The following is a 20,015-nucleotide window of genomic DNA, read 5'->3' as shown; positions in this document are numbered from 1 at the left end:
ATTAACCGATGGCGTTTTTTCTAAATAACAAAGATTAAAAGTATAAATTTTCAATCCTGTAGATTGTAATATCGTTGCAAATAGTTTTTACCCGAATAAAACTAAAAACGATCATGTAAAAATAAATAACACGGCGAAAACAAGCGAAAATACGAGGTAGAGAGAGGCCTTTTCGCATGAGAGACACTCAAAAGAGATCTTAATGAGGTGACTTGTGGTTGCTGGAGATAACGAGATGGTCAAAGAAGTGCCTCAGTCTAGAACAGCTGAACTCATGTTCATGCCTTAGAGAAATTCGTAAAGTCTGAAAAAATCTGGGTCGCTCGAGACGCGCGATAGTTATCAAGCCACTGTTGATTATAAAAAAGACGAAGCCAAATCGTAATGTACGCGTATATAACTAATAAAAAAGTAACGACTTATGAAGCCGCGCTCGAACGCAACGCTGCTACATTCAAATTGACCCACTTAGGTAATTGCGAGCATGTTTCCCAACTTCGCAACAACAGCTCATTATTGACAAGCGATCGATGCTGCTGTGTACTTTATTTACAACTAACGAATAATCCCTTTTAAGGCAAAAAAAAATCTCAGCGCATCAAAGAAGTAGCCGAGCGAAATATCCGATTCTCCGAGCGCGTGATCTCGCCGGTGAGCGAAAAATTAGCGTTGCACGAGCCGTAGAAAGAGTATAACGTATCGACGGGGGCGAGGCGGTCATTTCGTTCGTTAAGGGTCTTTTCGCGGTGTCGGCTCTCGGTCGTTTCCTGTAGCATAGCCCCGCAGCGCGAGCGCGCGGAAGTCGGCCCCAACCTCGCGAGTAATTACACCGTCCGTAAAGCAGAATGAAAGGGTCGAAAGCTCGCCGCCGTAGCTTGCGGCGCGAGCCAAAGCGAGCAAACTGCCTACGGCGTGGCTGACGAGCGATTCGTGCGTTAAATCGGCAATCCGCGCGTGAGCTTTGACGCGTGTGCCTCGAGAGAAGCTCCGCTTTTAGAGATCGGCAAATGTTGCCGGGGTCCGAGAATAATGAAGGGATAACGGTCTTTTTTGCAGTAGAATCTCGACTCCTCTATTGCACGATAATTGATAGCACCGTGTATTAGTCGCGCTCTGAGAAAAATCAATAACGGGTAATGATGGGCGCATATCAATTACACCGCCGAAAAGGCACGAGCCGTAACTTCCTGCTCGGCGCGCTCGACGGGTCGGAAAAAAATGAGCCGTTCCCTTCGCTAAATAGCAATATAGCCCCCTACACAGCTCGCCGCAGTGTGTGGCGTGATTAAGAGGGGCTCGTATCTTCCTGGATTTTTCGTATTTCCCGAGTGACGCAGCCGCCGCCGCCACGACACATCAAAAATGTGCGTCGAGCCTGGCGACGGAAGTCTTGACAGGCAGCAGCAGCGTATACCTAAGTCGAGAAATAAGAGGTGGCGCGGAATGCCCAGGGGAAGGCAAGGGATAATAAAGCCTCGGCGTCGCCGTCACGCAGACTCTCCCACCCTCTCAGCCGGCCGATAATATTATTTTGCCCCGAGGCAGCTCTATTATAACATTCAGTTTCGTCAGCGGGAAGAGGGAGAGTTTCGGGAATCTTAATGGGGAGCTTATTGTGTCGCCGAATGCACAACTTTTGTCATCGTCCAAGCAGAACGTCTTTTATTGTTTTGATTTTCAATCGCGATGCGTGTGCGGAATCCCTTTCTGGGGGCGTAGTCGGACCCTAATGAGCCGATATCAGAACGGTATACGATATCTTTCACGTACCTGTTGGATACACTGATGACATTTTTCCCGAGGAACCGTATCGCGACTGTGCGAGTATAATAATTTCTTTTCCGCAAAATAACTGCTCATCGCGCAGCGGTTGGCCAAGTGCAATTTGTCCGGTCCTCTTCGCCGAGATTCCGCCAAGCTCCAAGAAGCAGCAGCGGCAGCAGTAGCAGTCTCGCGTGCAACGTGCGGCGTATAGAACTGCTGGCGCGGGCCCGCAGGCGGTCGCGCGCAGTTTCAATCCGCCGGTAATAACTCCGTGGGCCCCCTTCCAACTTCGGACACATCTTTCTCCGTCGCTTGGCTCTTACTTAGCGTGCGCGCACTACTAGCGTATAGCTGCTGGCCAGTGTGTGGCCCGACAAACAAGACCGCGAGGCGGGCTCATAAATCGTCGACTAATGCGCGTGTACCTGGCCGAGGGATGCTACACCTAGCGCCATCCGGAATACTGCTGCTGCTTCGCCCTCACACCGATCATTTCGCGGCCAAGTAGATTTCCGCGAGTATTAAGAAAGAGGACGGCAGTTACTCTCGGTTATGTCACCGTTAGCGAGCTTGTTTGAACGAGCCGTGTGTTGCCGCGCACCACTGCTGTGGCTGTCTCGGCTTTTTTAAGGCGACTTTTTTTCAGAATAAATCCGGCTAATGACGAAGTTATTGTTGAGTTTATAGAGGTTTTTGCCGACGTCGTCGCCTCGCAGTTTTCACACGTACCTGCGGCTTTGCGGTGATTCATGCTGTAAATTTACACTGGTTATACGCGCCGCTGCTGCTGTTATATGACTATACTTTTATTAATTGTAACATTTTCGAATTTGGTACATTTGTTGGAGAGAACGTGACCAATATTTCTGCTCGCACAATGTACTTCGTCTAAATATTCGACCTACGCTATTAATGGAACAACATGAATGTTCAATTCATGACACCAATTCTTATACTAAGATTAGTACATTATACTCGTCTGTAAATAAGGGTGATTAGTATATCCAGCAAAAGTATCCAATCAGGTCAATTCGATCCACTCCGTTTTGCGGAAATCAGTCAATCATTGGGTATCGTTAACTCTGATGACCAAGTTCCGAGTGTGCTCTAGGCGAAAGTGGAAAAAATTCAACGAGAAAAAGTAAAGCTTTCCCCGAGCGTTCTGTCACAGTCTCGCGGATCGTATAAAAAAGTCGTCGCACTTTGACGCCAGAGCGATCAGACGAAAGCCAAAGACCTGCAGTAAATGGAAGAGAGGGAGAGAGAGGGAGAGAGAGAGAGAGAGAGAGAGAGAGAGAGAGGTGCGGGGGCTATATAGAGATGGGGGAAATTAATTTACTGTCTCTCTCGCGCGGAAACGAGATTCTCTCGACGTGCGGTGATTGCGCGTAATTGAATTAACTCGAGCGAGCGAGCTGGCCGTATACTCGCTCTATTATACATAGACATCGATGTCGAAGGGATATATCTGACGTCACCGAGCCTATGGCCATTTTCGATCCCTGAAAAATGTAAGAGTGATGATCCGCTGGAGCGTGGCTGTCTTCGTATTTTTTTTCTCAATCACGTCGTGAAATAAATCACGAAGAGGCTGAAATACGCGAAATAACGCTGACCTTTTGGCACGCATTTCTTGTTCACAAAGACTCGGTGTACTCTGGAAGTTTGAGACTCGTGCGGCTATCGACACTTCTGCATAAGTTTGATATGCAATTTACGGGCTCGCGACCTTTCGTTAATTCAAGGCACGTGTATTAATACAGAATTGCAAATATACTCGATGCAAACAGTAACAAATATAGCGAGAAGAGCGTGGGCTATAATTAGATACATAAAGATAATGGTTTAACGACGCCCATTATCCGTAAAGCCAGTGAGGCAGAACATTTACTTGAAAGAAGACACGGCACATAGGATGCGCTGTGTTGTCATTACTTTTTAAACTCTAAACCATAGAGATAATAAACTCGATTCCAGGAAATCGCGAGATAAAGAGAGCGCAATCACTGAGGTGATAACGCCTCGAAAAGAGAGAATTGTCGGTGAGGTAAGTACTGTGTACGTGAGTCGATACAAAAAGCGCAAAGAGATAGAAAGCGCTAGAAAGGGAGATAAAGAGAAGACAACGAAGCCGGCGATGACACCGTTATCTAAATGGCATTGACAACGAACTCACGGCTTGTAGTTGTGGAGAGAAGGAACGAGCGAGAGAAAATTCTGAAAAGCTCTCGACGCCCTCCGCGCGCCAAATCTAAGGTAAAAGAGACGACACGGATATACATTATCGCTCAACATACATATGGGTGTGCGTGCGTCGGGAAAAAACGCTTCGATCTGGAAGAAAGTCTTACCGAGCGCGCAGTAAATTTGAATTAATGCGGGAATCATGCAAACTGCACAGTCAGCTTTGAGCTTTGCACGCGGAAAGTTCTTCAAATTTCCGGAAATCGGGACGTTGAATTTTACAGGTTCGAATTTTGAATTTTTCCTCTTCGCTATTTTATTCTCCAACTGCTACTACAACGGATTGTAAATTGCGATCGTTTTCTGAATTCGCCGTTTTATTCATACCGGATCGTAAGGTCGATGTAAGTAGGTTTTTTTGAGTATCATCACTACATGAATGAAGAATCTTTCGTTGAAGTATTTCATTTAAGATGTACTTATAGTTCGTCGAATACGCAGATGATCAAGTATGAAAAATGAGGCAGAGAAAAGCAAAGAATCGGAAAATTAAAGCCGCACATCATAGTCGAGAAAAGTATGGTATATCACCTTAATTAGAGGTTTACACGGTTTTTCCATTTCCACGTACGCGCGCGATGTTTGTTCGCAGCCAGTAGCAGCATGTTCCCTTATTACCTCTGAGCTTCTTTTACCCAAACGCTACTTTTCATTATAATATTGTTATCCTTGTGTATTCAGGTAAACGAAACTTTTAACATCATATTCAGAATCAAACAATTTAGATGTTTACACACGAGGATTCTCGTGTATACAAGCTTCTCATTACCCAACCTTCACTCTAGCGAGTGGCCTTGCACACATATCAGACGCACAGGCCAGCGAGCAACCCTAGAGAAAAGTAGTTCGGACAAAGCTTGCAGACCGAACGTAAAAAAAATCCAGCGTGAGAGAGAGAGACAAGTAAAAAAATAACAATAAGCTCGGTCGGATGCGTCGGGTTCACCTCAATTGCGGATTTTCACGGAAGTTGTTCAGCGCTACGTGCGCGAGGAGACAGGTGGCTTATGTGAGCATAAAGCTTGCGCAAAGTATATGCGGGACTTGAAAAGCTCGCGGTGGCGGCCGCCGCCGTCGCCTCGTGTATAGGTAGTACCGCAGCTGGCGGCACTGGCAGCGCGAGAGACAACGCCCGCCTTTTCTATGCTGAAACTTTGCTCGTATAAAGAGCTTGGGCTTGAAAGAGGAAGAGAGGGATGCGCGGGCGCGGTATACACATCGACTCTCTCCCGTGTTGTCGTATACGAAAGCTCGGGCAAGTTCGAGCCACTGCTGCTGCCACTGCTCGGCTACTTCTTACATCGTGTCGATGCACAAGCTGCAGCTGCAGCCGCTGAAGGAAATCAATGCAACAGATTGTCGCAGAAGCTTTATCAAAGAGACACTTGACTATGACTAGCTCTCCAAGTGTCGACTTCCCTCGATGACTCTGACGAGGAGGTAATTGCCTGCTGCCGGCTCGATAAATATAAGTATATAATCCAGAACCCGAAGCTGAAATAGTAGGAATGTTTTCATTCCATAAGGAAAGGATATTAACTTCTTGCTATATACTGTCGCGTCTTCTACAATCAGATACCGAGTAGCTTTTAATTAGTACTAGGAATGAAGGCGCGCTTCGCGCGCTCTTGATTCTATCTCTGTCTAATAACACTGGTAGAAAATCTACCATAAGTGTTGAGCGACACAATAACGTCTGCTAATATTTTATAAGCATGTAACATGTTACTAAATCCCTCAAAACTATTTTTTAATAAATATATTAATAATGCTCAATGTCGTCATCATTGGTTTGAATAGTGAATTTGAAGAAAAGTTCAGTATAAGAGTCAGTGGGTTTGTCTATCATTACAATGTCATTTATTTGCATTATAAAAAAGCTATACAACTGAAATTTTACACAGATACTTACTATGCTATCTAGAAAACATGTAACTTACATGATTATGACTTAACTGTTTTCACTCATATTTTCACATCGAAGCCCATATGAATTTTTTAATTTAGCGTATCAAATTTTGCTTGTAGATAGTTACACAGAAACTACCATCTCTAGCACATTGTATTTCTGGTTTCCAGAGTATTTTTACATGAAGAAAGTGATAAATGTTTTAGCTTTTTTGTCAAGGCATTAATTAGAATTTTGACTTTTAACAGTTGTTAGAGATTTTGAGACCGATACCTGTTTTTCCATTTTTGCATTTCTTCTCATTCAAAAACTAACAGGTCTAGAGAGATCATATTTTGCATATAGATTTCTTTTGTGATTGTGAAAAGATATTTAAAGTTGAATCGACCTTAACTGAAAAACTTCTGATTTCGACTCCGACACTGATGTGAATGCAAACTCATGCTATACGACTAAATAATTATCATGGGTGTTGTAGTCGAACACAAAGGTATTTTAGTTAACGTTGATTCAACTTTACATATCTTTTCACAATCACAAAAGAAATCTATATGCAAAATATGATCTCTCTAGACCTGTTAGTTTTTGAATGAGAATAAATGCAAAAATGGAAAAACAGGTATCGGTCTCAAAATCTCTCACAACTATTAAAAGTCAAAATTCTAATTACCTAATACCTTGACAAAAAAGCCAAAACATTTATCACTTTCTCCATGTAAAAATATGCTAGAAACCAGAAATACAATGTGCTAGAGATAGTAGTTTCTGCGTAACTGGCTATAAGTAAAATTTGACCTGCTCAATTAAAAAATTCGCATGAGCCTGGATGTCAAAATATGAACAAAAACAGTTAAATCATCTAGATTACATATTTCTAGGTAACATAGGAAGTGGCAGTATCATATTTTAGTTGTCTAGTAGACTTTTTACAATTCAAAGAACATTGTGTATAATGATAGCCTTAAACTTACTGACTCGGATACTGAACTTTTCTTTAAATGCACCTCTCAAACCTCACCGAGGGCGACTTTGGGCACAGAGACACAGTATATCTTCAAACTTTTTATTCTTTTAATTGAACTTCTCACTGACATTTCAAAATAAAACTAAATAATATTCACACACTTTATTACTACTTCAAATAGGGTTAGGGTGCCACTTTTCAAAACACATGTTGTAATACTACACACTCTTGGTAGTGATTAATTTTTACTAAAATTTCTTGCTAGTTATATTACATATATTTTATCTGTTATCAAGGTTTCGACATTTCATTTTAAACACCTCAAACATTTCTACCAGGGTTATGAGTTATGACTGTTTTGAGGGGTATGAATTTAAAGCGCGGTTCTGATCTCGTTGCCTAGGCAACCAACCAGCAACCAATCAGAATCACGTATTAAATGCTTCACAACAAAGGCCATCATTTTTTAAAGAGAGGATTTACAAAAGCTCACTCGCTTGTGTATAAGGATCCTTAGATCATCGTTATAAAACGCTGTTATATTTTAATGATATAACTCTATACAAAGTGTTGATATTCATAGAGGCGGAATAGCAAACTATTGGCGGAGTTGATGGTGAAATGTGTTAGCCGTTGCCTATGAGTGAAAATGCGAGCGATTTTCAATTTCTGTGAAAGCCGGCATCGCCGAGCATTTGCCCCGATTCTCTAATTGCTGGTTCCGACTAGCAGCAGAGTATTGGTTTATTGTGCAAACAGTGTCTCTAAAGAGTATAGCAACTCTATTTAACCTATGAATTGCGTCTCACCAGTCACAGAAGCCTGCCTTATTTTGCGACTGCCTATATAGTGCTTGTTACATCGATGGATTGAAACTTATTGCTGCTGAATTATGGATCGATTAAACCTGTGATTGTGTAACGTCTGATGTAATCATCCGAACTTTTTAAAAGCAGAAATACCCAATAACATCTCGAAATAAAATTTGCACGAGGCATTGACATTTCAAATTAAACGGCGTGTCTATATAGGTTTGTTTGAAACGTTCAGTTTCATCGAATTCAAACCAACAGATCGATCAAAGTAAGAAAACAGCGTCAATTATTCTCGCAACATCAGCAGCATCGCAGAAGAAACCCCAGCCACTCGAAAAGAGCAGACAAAAAGTAAAAACTTATCATACGAATGGAAGAGCTGCACACACAAGAGACCTGCAGATCTCGCGAAGCGTCTGACAGCCGCAAAAAAGCTGCCCCGAGCAATTCATCCAGTTATTGTTTCTCCTGCTCGCGACGGCAAATTGATGACGTTTTCTTCCGCGCCTCCTCTCACTATTTTCCTCGCAAAATCGGTCCCCGTGTGTATACATATATACATAATGTCTTATACACGATCGCAAAGACGAAGCTTCCGCACTCGAAAACGCTCTCGACTTTGGAAGTCGGCAAGCAGGTGAGGGAGTGATACGAGACGCGTCTACAGAGAGATAGAAGGCGATGTGGGCTTATCCTTCCATTTTGTGCATACGAAGGCGCAGTAGGGAGCTAGGTAAGCCCTTCGATTTATCTTCGTTTTCGCGTCGGATTATCTGCAACTGTGCTGCCGCGGCTGCGGTCGTTTGAGTAATCGACGGGACGCCCGAACATCATAATGCCGCGATTCTGCGCACCAGCCCCCGAGCAGCTCTATATATACCAATATATAGGCTTAGACTTGATGAGTGCCGCGACCGAGACCGGAAACCTGATGATACGGGAATATTTGGCTCCGCGAGGAAAAAAGCCGCTCAAGTGGACTTGTAATTTAGATGGCATCGCGCGGTTAAGCTCTCCTTGTCGCGGATTAAAGATGATATTTCTGTCGTCGAGGTATACGAAGTGATTGTGAAAGTACGATAGCTTTTCTGAATATTTCTCTTCCGGAACAGGCGCATCGAAATTTCGTTTGAGGCAAGGCGGCACATTGTGTTCGGGACAAAGAGAGCAGGGAGAAAACCGGTACACAGGAGAGGAGCGGAATTATCAGAGTGCAAGTGTATATATAGGAGCGAAGGCAAAAAATAGGTTCTACTTTAAGAAAGAAGGCCACGCGGTGCGGGGATATAAAAAAAGCGGAGGGAGAATGAGAGAGAGAGAGAGAGAGAGAGAGAGAGAGAGAGAGAGAGAGAGAGAGAGAGAGAGAGAGAGAGAGAGAGAGAGAGAGAGAGAGAGAGAGAGAGAGAGAGAGAGAGAGAGAGAGAGAAAGAGAGAGAGAGAGAGAAAGAGAGAGAGAGAGAGAGAGAGAGAGAGAGAGAGAGAGAGAGAGATAGTAGCAATTAACAAACGAGGGAAATGAAAAAAAGAAGGTAAAAAGAGGAGAGAATGCGCGATTGGAAATTAGCTTTTTTTTCCTCTTTGAGACCATTTCACGTGAGCTAGAGTAGTAGTGGAACGCCTTGCGCGCTATTCCACGACAGGCGAAGGATTCGAAATCGATTTTCCTCTCTCCTGGATTTATGCAGCAATTTTTTAGTGCCAAGAGCAACGGTTCTCCGTGTTCCTTTTGCACATCAAATCCTCGCTCGCTGAGCTACACGTAAACGCTCTCGCCCCTTGAATAGTTTTGTTTTGCTCTAGAACGTGCGTTTCCACTTCGTAATCGCGCACCACGGTTTTTTCAACTCACTCCAAACTTGCGCCTTGAATAACTGCGTTAAAGTAGCTCGGGAACGCGTCTCCCCCCGAAAATCCCGGCAAATGATCGCAATCTCTCTCGCGAATGATTCGTCGACGGTTTCCTCCTTGTCAGCGGAAGCCCGAAAGTTATCACGCCGACGCGGAGAGCATCTGCATTTCAGAACGCGGGCCGAAAGTTTAGCCTACTCTTCGGCGGGGCGCAGGTGGATACGTAGGTATTCGGTGCGCGACGTCCTGGATTGAATCCAGCGAATGCTCGAATTGATATCTCGTTCTATCACTCACTTCCCTCTCTCTCGCGTCATTTTTCCTCCCGGCAAACATATCTCCGCGCGCGTGCGGAACTCGCTCAGCCGCATCTTTTGCGCCGCGTATAAGTAGCTTAAAGTCAAGGTGCCTCTCGCAAGTTGGAGCTCTTAATAATGTATAGGTGCCAGTGCGCATCGCTGACGTTTCGGCTCGCGCGCGCCAAATACGAACTCAACAGCGAGACGAACTTCGACGTTAATCACTTTAGACTCGCCCCGGCTGTTTTTTTCCTCCTACACTCGGCGCGCGTCCTCGCCTACACTCCCGGCCAAGTTTCACACTCGAGAGCTAGAGGTACACGTATACGTGTAGCGTATATAGAGGGAGAGAGAGTCGCGCGACTGATTATCCAAATTGGAATTTTAATTTAATCGGAAGAAGCGAGGAGGAGGGCGCGCGAGAACGTGACGTTAAAGTAAAGGAGTCTGCGAAGATTGATTCAGAGCCGTTGTTTGCGCGCGCGTTCTCTCTTTCCAGCTCTCCATCGCTCGGAGTTGCCCGATAATCGCCGCTAATCGTCTACTTTGCGAATGCACTTCTCTCCGATCCTTTTCCTCCGCGTGTGCGGCTATCGCGTTAATTAAACTCGCACAGAGCGGGCGAGTGCGTACAATCGAATTTGTTCGACGGCGTTGCTCTTGAATTCTCAATCGCGGCTCCATAGGGAGCGAATGAATGAGTCGTAGGAAGTTATCCGCATCGCGATCGGGCATTCCTTTGGTCATCAATACATGCATGAAATGCACCACGCGATGGCCCGAGGCTAAGATTCGATCCCCCGGTATATACTCGTGCCGTGAGAGAACTTGGCCCGTCGTACACACAACAAAGCTCTCCAGACACGGTATGGATCTTTCGAGTACCGCGCGAGACGTCGCGAAGTAGTTGCAGCGCGATGAATAGGGCCAAGGTATATAAACGACCGCGTCGTTCTGTGAAGGTCATTACAAAACAGGAGGGGGGCAGAGAGAGATGATGCACGTATACATGTAAAGCGGTAGGTGAATTGGCGTGTGTCAGAGGAATAAACGGAGTATACAGAGAAATGCTCTGGCCAGATTGCTAATTCCTCTTCCAGTCGAGTTGTGGCTGCGGAAGCTTGCGGAGGAGTTGTTGTTGTTGTAGTTGTTCTTGTTGTTTACATCGCTGTGCAGCGCGAATCGCTCTCGGACTGATAGTTGAGATATTTAACGGAGCGCGAATTTTACATTGTCGGGAATCCAACCGACATGCGTCCACACACAGAGATCGGTATGGGAATGTTCAAAAAGCGTAATAGACTCCCTCAGCTCTCTCGCACGTCGATATCCTCCGGAATGAAATTTTCGAGATATGAGAGAAGAAGGCGGGGAGAGTAGGCGCGCTCGGAGAGAAGTCGAAGAGGCTCTATATACATATAGCGCCAAGGCTGGGTGTGATTCGGCTTCCCAATTACCTTATCCGCAGGCGGAACTCGCGTCGAGTGCCTTCCCTCATTGAAGAGCGCGCTGGCTTCGCTCGCGCACACGTCGCGCTACTCTTCCCATATCTCGCCCGAGCGTTCGCTCCTGCTCTCTCTCTCTCTCTCTCTCTCTCTCTCTCTCTCTCTCTCTCTCTCTCTCTCTCTCGCTCTGAGCGATAATTGAATTCCTCGCCAAGTTTCACAGACTCTGTGATTCCGCGCATGATGCTCTCTCGGCCAGATCAAGTGCTCATTGATTTTGCATTTCCCCCAGCGCCGTAGCGCCTGATTTTTCCCGCCCACGCGCGTGCGCGCGCACGCTCGCTTCGTTTAATTCATTTTCAACGAGTCTCGAGATACCTAGCGAGGCCGAATTGTTTGGCTACTTTTCACACAGTTAGGGCTGGACTTTGCGAAAAATTTCGACTAATGCCACCGGCACGCTTTCGCGCGATTATTTCGCGATGGACGAATTCTCCGATGCTATAAATCAACGATTTTAAGAGTGTTACGCAATAAATTACTTGGCATCGCAGTGGTTTTCAGCTCGAAATTCTCGTATAAATAAACAAGCGTTATGCGACGTCTCTAATTGATCAAACGTTTTGCGTCGAATTGACGAAGTGGAGCTTTGGATGGATCAGGTACACTCGAACCGATTGCAAATTCGTGGTACAGTTCGGAACGTTTCTGGAAGCAAATATATATTTTTTGAAAATGCCTGCGCGCCGCCGTCGTTGGCCCGTTCGCTCTCGCGAACTAATGCGGTCACGAGTAGATTAATCAGGGCGCATGTCATGGAAATTTAACGCCCGTGTTATGCGTCTGTGTCAGACGGCGAGTGTAAAATTTTCAGTTTGCTAGCGGTTTATATTCAAGCGAGGACCGTGTAGCGTGAAATATTTTTCGCTTTGGCTTTAATAAAGCGCCTCTCTTTTAATAAATCATGTCCATAGTCTGATGGATCTTTTTTTTTGTGAATTTAATTTTTGTTTCTTTCTCATCATCGCGGATTGGCTTTAATCTAAATCGCTGCTCACTCGTTACCGTGAAAGCGATGGTATAAACTTGAAACGATGAAATTGATGTAAATCGGTAGCGTAAAATTTGTAATGCTGTGATGCGGATGTAACGAGAATAATTGAAATGTATCTTGGCATGGTTACAGTAACCAACGATATACAGTGTTATTTATGCATTAAATTGAGTGCCCAAAATTCTCTTTCGATGATTTTTTTTTAAATTAAAAAGATAATAATAATAAAATGCAGGTTCAGGGTGACCAATTAGAGCCTCGGCAGCTCTTCCGTTAAAAAAGCTACACGTATAACGATGCCGTACACAAAGCCAGAGCTTAAATACCGTGAGAAGTTAAGCCGACAAATTAAAGGGAAAAGGCGAGCGACACTTTCTCGGAGTGTCGCGTCGCTGACGTGCTCAACGCTATAGCAAGCCTTCGGAAGTTTGCAGTCTGCAGCCCGAGCACGTTAATCAGGAAATTTTTGTCTCTCCCACTCGTGCGCAAACAATCGGCTGGCTGAACGCGCTCACTTTATTCGCGCCTCTCCCTCTCTCTCCCTCTCCCTCTCTCTCTCTCTCTCTCTCTCTTTCTCTCTCTCTCTCTCTCTCTCTCTCTCTGCCGAGCAGGATCAAACTTTGTTATTTAAATGCGAGAAACAAGCGAGATGCAAGCCTTTGTCGCGCAAGCCCACGCTCTGCGTATACGCTCGAAATCGTCGCGCTCTGAGACTCACCAAATCTTTCTAGTCCGCTTTAATGCTGTCGTTTCACGGTGTTAGGATTCGATTAAAATCACATCTTTCCCCTGCAATTTAAATTATTTTTCACGATAAGAGGCGGAAAAAAGGCGTTGATTTATCGCATGGTGTGACGTATAAAAAGAAACGTTGCAGCTATTCTACCACGTTTTATTTACACGTAGTCCCCTAGATCAAGCTCTAACTTTTTCAATCGCTGAGAGAAAAAATCGAGCATAGGCTGACCAGAAATTTATCTGAGATACTCGAGCTGCACGCGAAAAGAGGCTCGTCGAGACGAGCGTGTTATGCCCCGAGGCTGAAGCTCTAGCCCCATTCAGGCAACACCGGACGGCGCTTCGTCGTGTGCAAGGCGCGCACAAAAAAAACGAGGGGTTGATTGATACGAGCTGGTCGTCCTCGTATATTCCACCAGCCGAGGAAGAACAAGATAGAGAGAGAGAGAGAGAGAGAGAGAGAGAGAGAGAGAGAGAGAGAGAGAGAGAGAGAGCGTGACACTTGAGAGGCACGTCCGCTCGTATAGGATCTTCGCCAAAAGCGCTTTGCCGTAATAAAACAACCTCGGGGCACTAAAGTTAACAAAGGCTTCCCCTCTACCCGGGGGATATATTTTCTCATTAGACACTTCAAAAATGTATCGCCCCTCTGGACCAGCTGATAGAAAAGTTTTTGATTGGCAAAAAACGGCGCTCTATATATTGATGCCTTTGTAATGGACCGTTTTCGATGAGGACTCCCGCATAATAAAAGAAGCCCGAGGGCATCGTCGGTCAAGTAATGACATTCAAAGTTTACTCAGCTTTTCGAGCTTGAACTCTTACGTATACGTTCCACATCGAAGGAAGCGATGGAAACATCAGTTTTAGGCTACTTAAAATTTAAAGAGCAGAGTATTGCAAATAAGGCTAAACATCTTATTTGAAAGATGCAAGAAAAATGCTTTTCTCCCGAACAAATGTAAAGCAAGAGACTATGCAGTCTTCCAAAAGAACTACTAAAAAAGATACGCAAGGGGGCAATAAAGAAAGTTTATACGTTTTTCGCGTAAGATATGTAAGAAAAGAGAGAAGGGTCCGGAGAGTAGAGACTGAACAAACACCGAAGGCGCAGCAGCTTATGCATTCTCAATAAATTTGAAATGGACTTACGTTGTAGGCCGCAGTTAGACGGTTAGTCGACGTTCGCTGAAAACTATCACTTCCGGTTGAGTTCATAAATTGCGAAATTCCATCTGGTCTCGCGATCTGAAAAAGAAAAATGAATAAGCCATTCGGTATCGCGATGTGTTTCATCTGATTGTATTGATTTAAGCGCGGAAGTAATAAAATCTTTCTTTCTCTCTCTCTCTCTCTCTCTCTCTCTCTCTCTCTCTCTCTCTCTCTCTCTCTCTCTCTCCGTGGGATGGAAAATCCAATTTCTGTGTCTGGCTAAAAATTCTTTTTTCAAACATGAACCCACCAGAGAGCACGTGTAACGATATTTCTTTAGAAGCTCGCGAAATAAAAGTTTTATTTATAGTGTATAATATTTATATCAAATTTGTTTGATGTAAATATTATTATCTGATGCTGAACAGAGCAGCAACTTTCGAATATTTAATAGCGTTTCTCCTGCATCGTTGATGAGGAGACTCGCGTTTTTAAACGTCTGCATTGAACAATTGCATTGTTCGCTGACTTAATTTAAAACTAATTAAAATTATAATTAATTAATTTAATTAGAAAGTAGAACGCAGGAAAGGGCGTAGAACTCATTTCGTCCAAGTTTCCCTTTACAGAGTTATAGTAATTTTGCATTTGAACGTTTTCAAAATAAATTTCCCTTTTCTTTCGTTCTTCTAAAAAAAAATTAACTTGAAACGTTAAAAAGCGTAGTTGCTTTGCATCACTTCGTTGATTGTAACGAACGTTCTCCATTTTTTCTACCCGCTCGTTCCAACATTATTTAAAGCTGATTCTCGCTTAAATTAAGACTTTTCCAACGCATCCACTTTCATTCGATGCCTTTGTAATGCATTTCCGGCATTTCGAACGTCTCTTCAATTTTAAAATATGTAAATTCGCATATGTACTTCATAAAAGTACATCGTTAACGATTGTATGGGGAAAATTCATCAGAGAAATTTTTACTTCTCGGATTTCGGCCTCTATCGCGGCGATTTTGACTTTCAGATTACATCAGGGGGGGGGGGGGGGTCAAAGTGTATAACTTCATTAGTCAAACTTCTGCAAAAGAATCCACCTAATTAGTCTCGAAATTAACATGCAACTACACGCGAAAAGCTCAAAGCCGCGCGCGAGCCGAAAAACATTTTTAGCCGAGGCAGCTCCAAAAATAGAAAAATTCTCCATCTGTGCCAAAGCTCTCTCGAAGCCGACAGTGCAACAAGCCGCGAGAATCCGGGCCGGGCATCTGCGCGCGAATTTCGCGGCGAGTTACAGAGAGAGAAAGAGAGAGAGAGAGAGAGAGAGAGAGAGAGAGAGAGAGAGAGAGAGAGCGCGCAAAGGCAAATTCGACACATACACACGTACTAGGGACGTTACACGGATATGCGGTCGCCGGATAGACGGAGAGTTGTACGGGCACCGCAGGCATCGTGTAACGACGCCACCGCAGCCCGCAAAACTACGGCCTTGAAGCTTTTACAGACGGAATGCGAGCGCGCGCCGCGCCGGAGCTGAAATTATTATCGTATACAAATTGAATGTCGCCAACTACCGTGCGTGTCGCTCTTTTCCGTGGCACTGCACGTATGATTCCATTCTCAGACTCTATACCTAATAAGTACGCGCGACGTGGTACGTACCTGCGAGATCGTATTTTCGACGTTTTAAGCGTCATAGTCGACGATGCACATATTAATGCCCGGAGAAAAGTGGCGGATACTGAGTTAACAAGCTTGATTCAAGTTTATTCCTCCTTAGAATAGCCGCGGGAACGGTCACCACTTTGAGGCAGAACAATTTTCCAAATGTATGTACACAGCACACGTAGTCCGCGAGAGAGCCAAAGAATAGGTATACTATACGTATATAGTCCGGCTCTGTGCTGCAGGTCTCTTTTGCGCGCTCGCAAGCACGCAGGGATGTTTTATGTATGAGGGATGTTAGAACAAATTGAAATGCTGCTGCACGGCGAAACATAATTTTTCGTTCCTCCGCTGCTGGCGCGCGCGCGCGCGTGAAGCACGTTCGGCAACACAGAGCGAAAAATGCGCCGAATAATGACAGCGAAATTGCAGGAGCGTTAAACAGACGCACGCGCGCGCGCTCCTGAATCACCAGTCGAAAGTTATCGTCAGTTTTGTATTATCAAAATGTTTGCGTAACCTAATGCTGATGTGAAACTACGAAGCAAGGGATGTTCTGCGTTAATTTTTAGTTTGCCTGTCTTATGTGTAATTTTTGATTCGGGGAAATGAAATGCAGCTCGGCCATCTCGTATGATATTCCGTAAATAACATTTCACAGAACACCACTTTTCATTCAGTTTTTATTTTGCGGATTTTATTGTACGATATTTTTTACGTCGTATTTGTTCTGGCAATTAATGTTTTTTCGATGTGATGATTGATGATAAATATTTATACATTTACGAAAAATTCGATCGTTTAAAAGACTTTTATTTAGGCTATTCAGCAGAGAGATTCCACTAATCCGGGCCTACATTCCGATGGCATCAAAGCGCATCGCTCGACTGGTGCGTCACGCATCCGAAGAATCTAAAAAAGCGTACTTTTAATCGCATAAAGCATCGCAGCGTTGTTTTCGTCGCTATAAGAGGACGAAGAGAAAGCGAACGGCAGTTACAGCCTCCGCAGCCAGTGAAAAGGTCCATGGAAGCCAGTGGCAAATCCCACGATAGCAGCTTGGTCGCAAAGCCCACAAGTTCGTCTCTCCTTTCCACCTTTCTCTCTCCAGCGCCAGTCTCTCTCTCTCTCTCTCTCTCTCTCTCTCTCTCTCTCTCTCTCTCTCTCTCTCTCTCTCGGTCGAGTTTTACGTGGCTGCGAAAGCCGGAAACGAGATTCGCGAGGATGAGGCCGTGATCATGTATTTTCCCCGCGAGCGGAAAAAGCTCCGCTGTGTATTGCAACGGAGAGGCGAATCTTATATTGAAACTTCCTCAGTTGAAGAATCGCTGGGAGTCGCGATGGCTTATGCTTGGATCAAGCGATTTATGCATTCGTATGCGTGGCTGCGCCGCCTGCGATTTCGCTCTGTTGTTTGCGTGAACCTAGATATACACACAGTCACACAGGTGTACACGAACATGTCGAAGAATCTGTGACTTCTTGTATTACTCTCTCGGCCTTTCTACCGCCGGCGGTGGGTTTTATTCCCTTTCCTCCTTCTTCTCGCCCAAGTGGAGAATCCTGTGCAGTCTTCGAATTGCCATTGTTACACGCGCATGCATGTATACGTATATATATGCGCGCGAGCGTAACTGTTCCTATATTGGATTCGGGACTTATTTGATGCCTGATTCCAAAGCCCATGAAATCCTTCAGACGAGAGGGAAAAATTTATTTTCCATAGCTTTTTTGGCCGGGTCGTTCGCATCCGCGCGAGGCCCTCCCGACTGCTGCCGCCACTATTGATTTCGGATTTTAGGAGATGTGCGGCGCTGGGAATGTGCATTGTATTATATACCTGTGGCGCGCGATTCGCGGATTTTGAATAATGCAGTCGCACATAGTACTGGGTAATCTAAAGTTTGAAATCGAATTCGAAAGCCAAGACAATACAAGTATGTGCGGGAAGAGAACATTGCGCGTAGCGACGGTAAAAATGAAAAGGGTACGTGAATTGTAATACGCTTTTATCTGATAAAAAATAGAGTAATGGATTCAGTTTTGTAAAAAAAAACAATCCTCCCAAAAAGGACTCAATCTTCCACAGACATGAGCTTTCACCTACGTTCGCCAGCGAAATCGCACCTCTACGCATTGCCGCGTGCGCGGTCATATTTTTCACGCTACCTCTCCATCCCTTTGTACAATCCCCTCTGTAGGTGGAATAAACAGCACCACTAAAATTTGAATCATTACCGACACGACTAGAGGCACTAGCGCGCGCCAAAATATCCGGCTGACGTTTACACCATCGACCTAGTTACCCTGCGGAGCTTTTTGAAATTACAAGCGCGCTCGTTAACGTCAGCGACAACGTCGCGCGCATATATATACCCGCATTGCCGTTTTTTCCTCCGTCCGCACATATTTATCGCGGGAGGCTCTCGTCGGCGGCTACGCGTCCCCTTGAATGCCCGATCCCCGTGTAAAACGTCGAGTAGCGCCTGCACTCGACGAAAGAGCCGCGGCACACTGCAGCAGTCCACTGGTTTAGCGTACAAGGTACACACGCGATAACCGCCCAGCTGGAATATTCGCGCGCGTGTGTTGCCAGCGCTCGGGGCTATGTGTGCTCTCTGTGTGTGCTGCTGCTGCTGGAGAGAAAAGGTCTCCGCATGAAATTGATTAGCTTCGTAAGCCTACCTGTGCTTATGGTTCGTCAGACCGGAACGTACGGAAATGAAGGTGCTTGCACGTTGCTGGGATTTACATCTGTATACCCGCGTACTCTCGATTTTTGCAAGATATCGTAGTGTCTTTTTTGCGAATTAGACATTATTAACATTTGATATTCTTTTGTAAGAGGAATAATAATCGTCTTGAAGCATCGGAATCCGGCGCGTATCACTTTGATGAAAGTGATGACTATAACATACTAGTGTAAGTGCAGAAGGAATGCTGCGAATGCCGCTTTCAGACGAGCTTCATTTGCCAAATGGCTTTTGGTTAAACGATGAATCTAGCGTTCCTCGCGTTCCGACGTATATTTCTGCCTTGCTCGCAAACGATTTAGCGCCCTACGGAGTAGTTTGCTTTCCTGCATGCTAAACTATTTTAACACTATAATTAGTTACGTCAATTTATCATCCGCGAACATTTCCGATTGAATTCTCGAAAGTTTGGAATTGAAGGCACCGTCAATTCTCAAAAAAAAAACTTAAAGGAACTTTATCGATCTATTGACGCGCACGTTACAGCGTTTACATCTCTCGAGATTTGCTCGCGTCAGAAGGTGCGACGTATCTTCAGTTTCTTCCCTCTATTCAATATTTCTTCTTTGCATGTATTACAGAATACCGTCATTTTTTAACTGCGCGCTATCTCGCAGGAAGGTTAAAAAAATTGCCGGCGCAATATAATGGAAGTAATAAATTCGAGATCACATCAACACTCGTCTAATATAAACATAACGCGAGATAGGCGAGAGCAAGAGCGCGCGGGCGCCGTTATGATTTCGAATTCTCTTGGACCTATATACCAGCATAAGTACCCCGGTATTTAGCCCTAATGCACACTAACACTCGTTCGCAGCAGGCTGCTGCAGTGCAGATCCTCCCGAGCGCCGGCGCCCTGGAGAGATAACGGATATGTTCTAAGATTGAGTTTCCAAGGCGCAGCCTATCTCCAGCCAGTTTCCTGCTTCATCAGATTCACGTACGGCTTTTCCGAGAGAGTGAGCTATGTATAACACTGCTGAAAATGGCTTTACGCCTGAAAATTCCCTCGAATGCGATTTTGGACGCGAACTAACGAAGCGTGCGTATGTGCAGTATACACGTCGACTTGATTCGATCGCGCGCACGGAGAGTCAGAGAGAGGAGGAGGAGAGGGAGAAAGAGATTGAGAGCTCCTTTTTGTTTTATGTAGCGTAGCATTTTATTGGCCACGATTGGGCTGTATATGTGGATTGCGGAGCTCTAGTGGAAGCTATTTTTTGAATGACCCTCGAGCGATCGTTGCCCAGAGCTGCCAGATGAGAAGATTGCCTGCGCCGCGTTCTCTTCCGCTGAGCTAGAATCAGCTCCGATCTCTTATATATTTTTTTTAATAGCCTTCGTGGGTTTCGATTTCCTTAATCGT

The 20,015-nt window shown here is 44.9% G+C and overlaps 1 protein-coding gene across 7 annotated transcripts in view; it reads right to left on the bottom strand.

Moving 5' to 3' along the window:
- The window catches only part of LOC107980810, a 321,278-nt gene that overhangs the window by 183,711 nt on the left and 117,552 nt on the right, over nucleotides 1-20,015 (bottom strand). For all 7 annotated transcript variants that reach the window (XR_004226971.1, XM_031925614.1, XM_031925613.1 and 4 more), the window contains one exon: nucleotides 14,233-14,328. Coding sequence is in view for 6 of the 7 variants with exons in the window: in XM_031925614.1 (XP_031781474.1) it covers nucleotides 14,233-14,298 (66 nt within the window). In the remaining variant the exon portion in view is untranslated. The remainder of the gene's footprint in view (nucleotides 1-14,232; nucleotides 14,329-20,015) is intronic.

Source organism: Nasonia vitripennis (assembly GCF_009193385.2).
Source record: "Nasonia vitripennis strain AsymCx chromosome 3 unlocalized genomic scaffold, Nvit_psr_1.1 chr3_random0004, whole genome shotgun sequence".
Lineage (NCBI taxonomy): Eukaryota > Metazoa > Arthropoda > Insecta > Hymenoptera > Pteromalidae > Nasonia > Nasonia vitripennis.
Note: the sequence above shows the minus strand (reverse complement) of the source record. Positions and strands in the feature narration are given on the sequence as shown.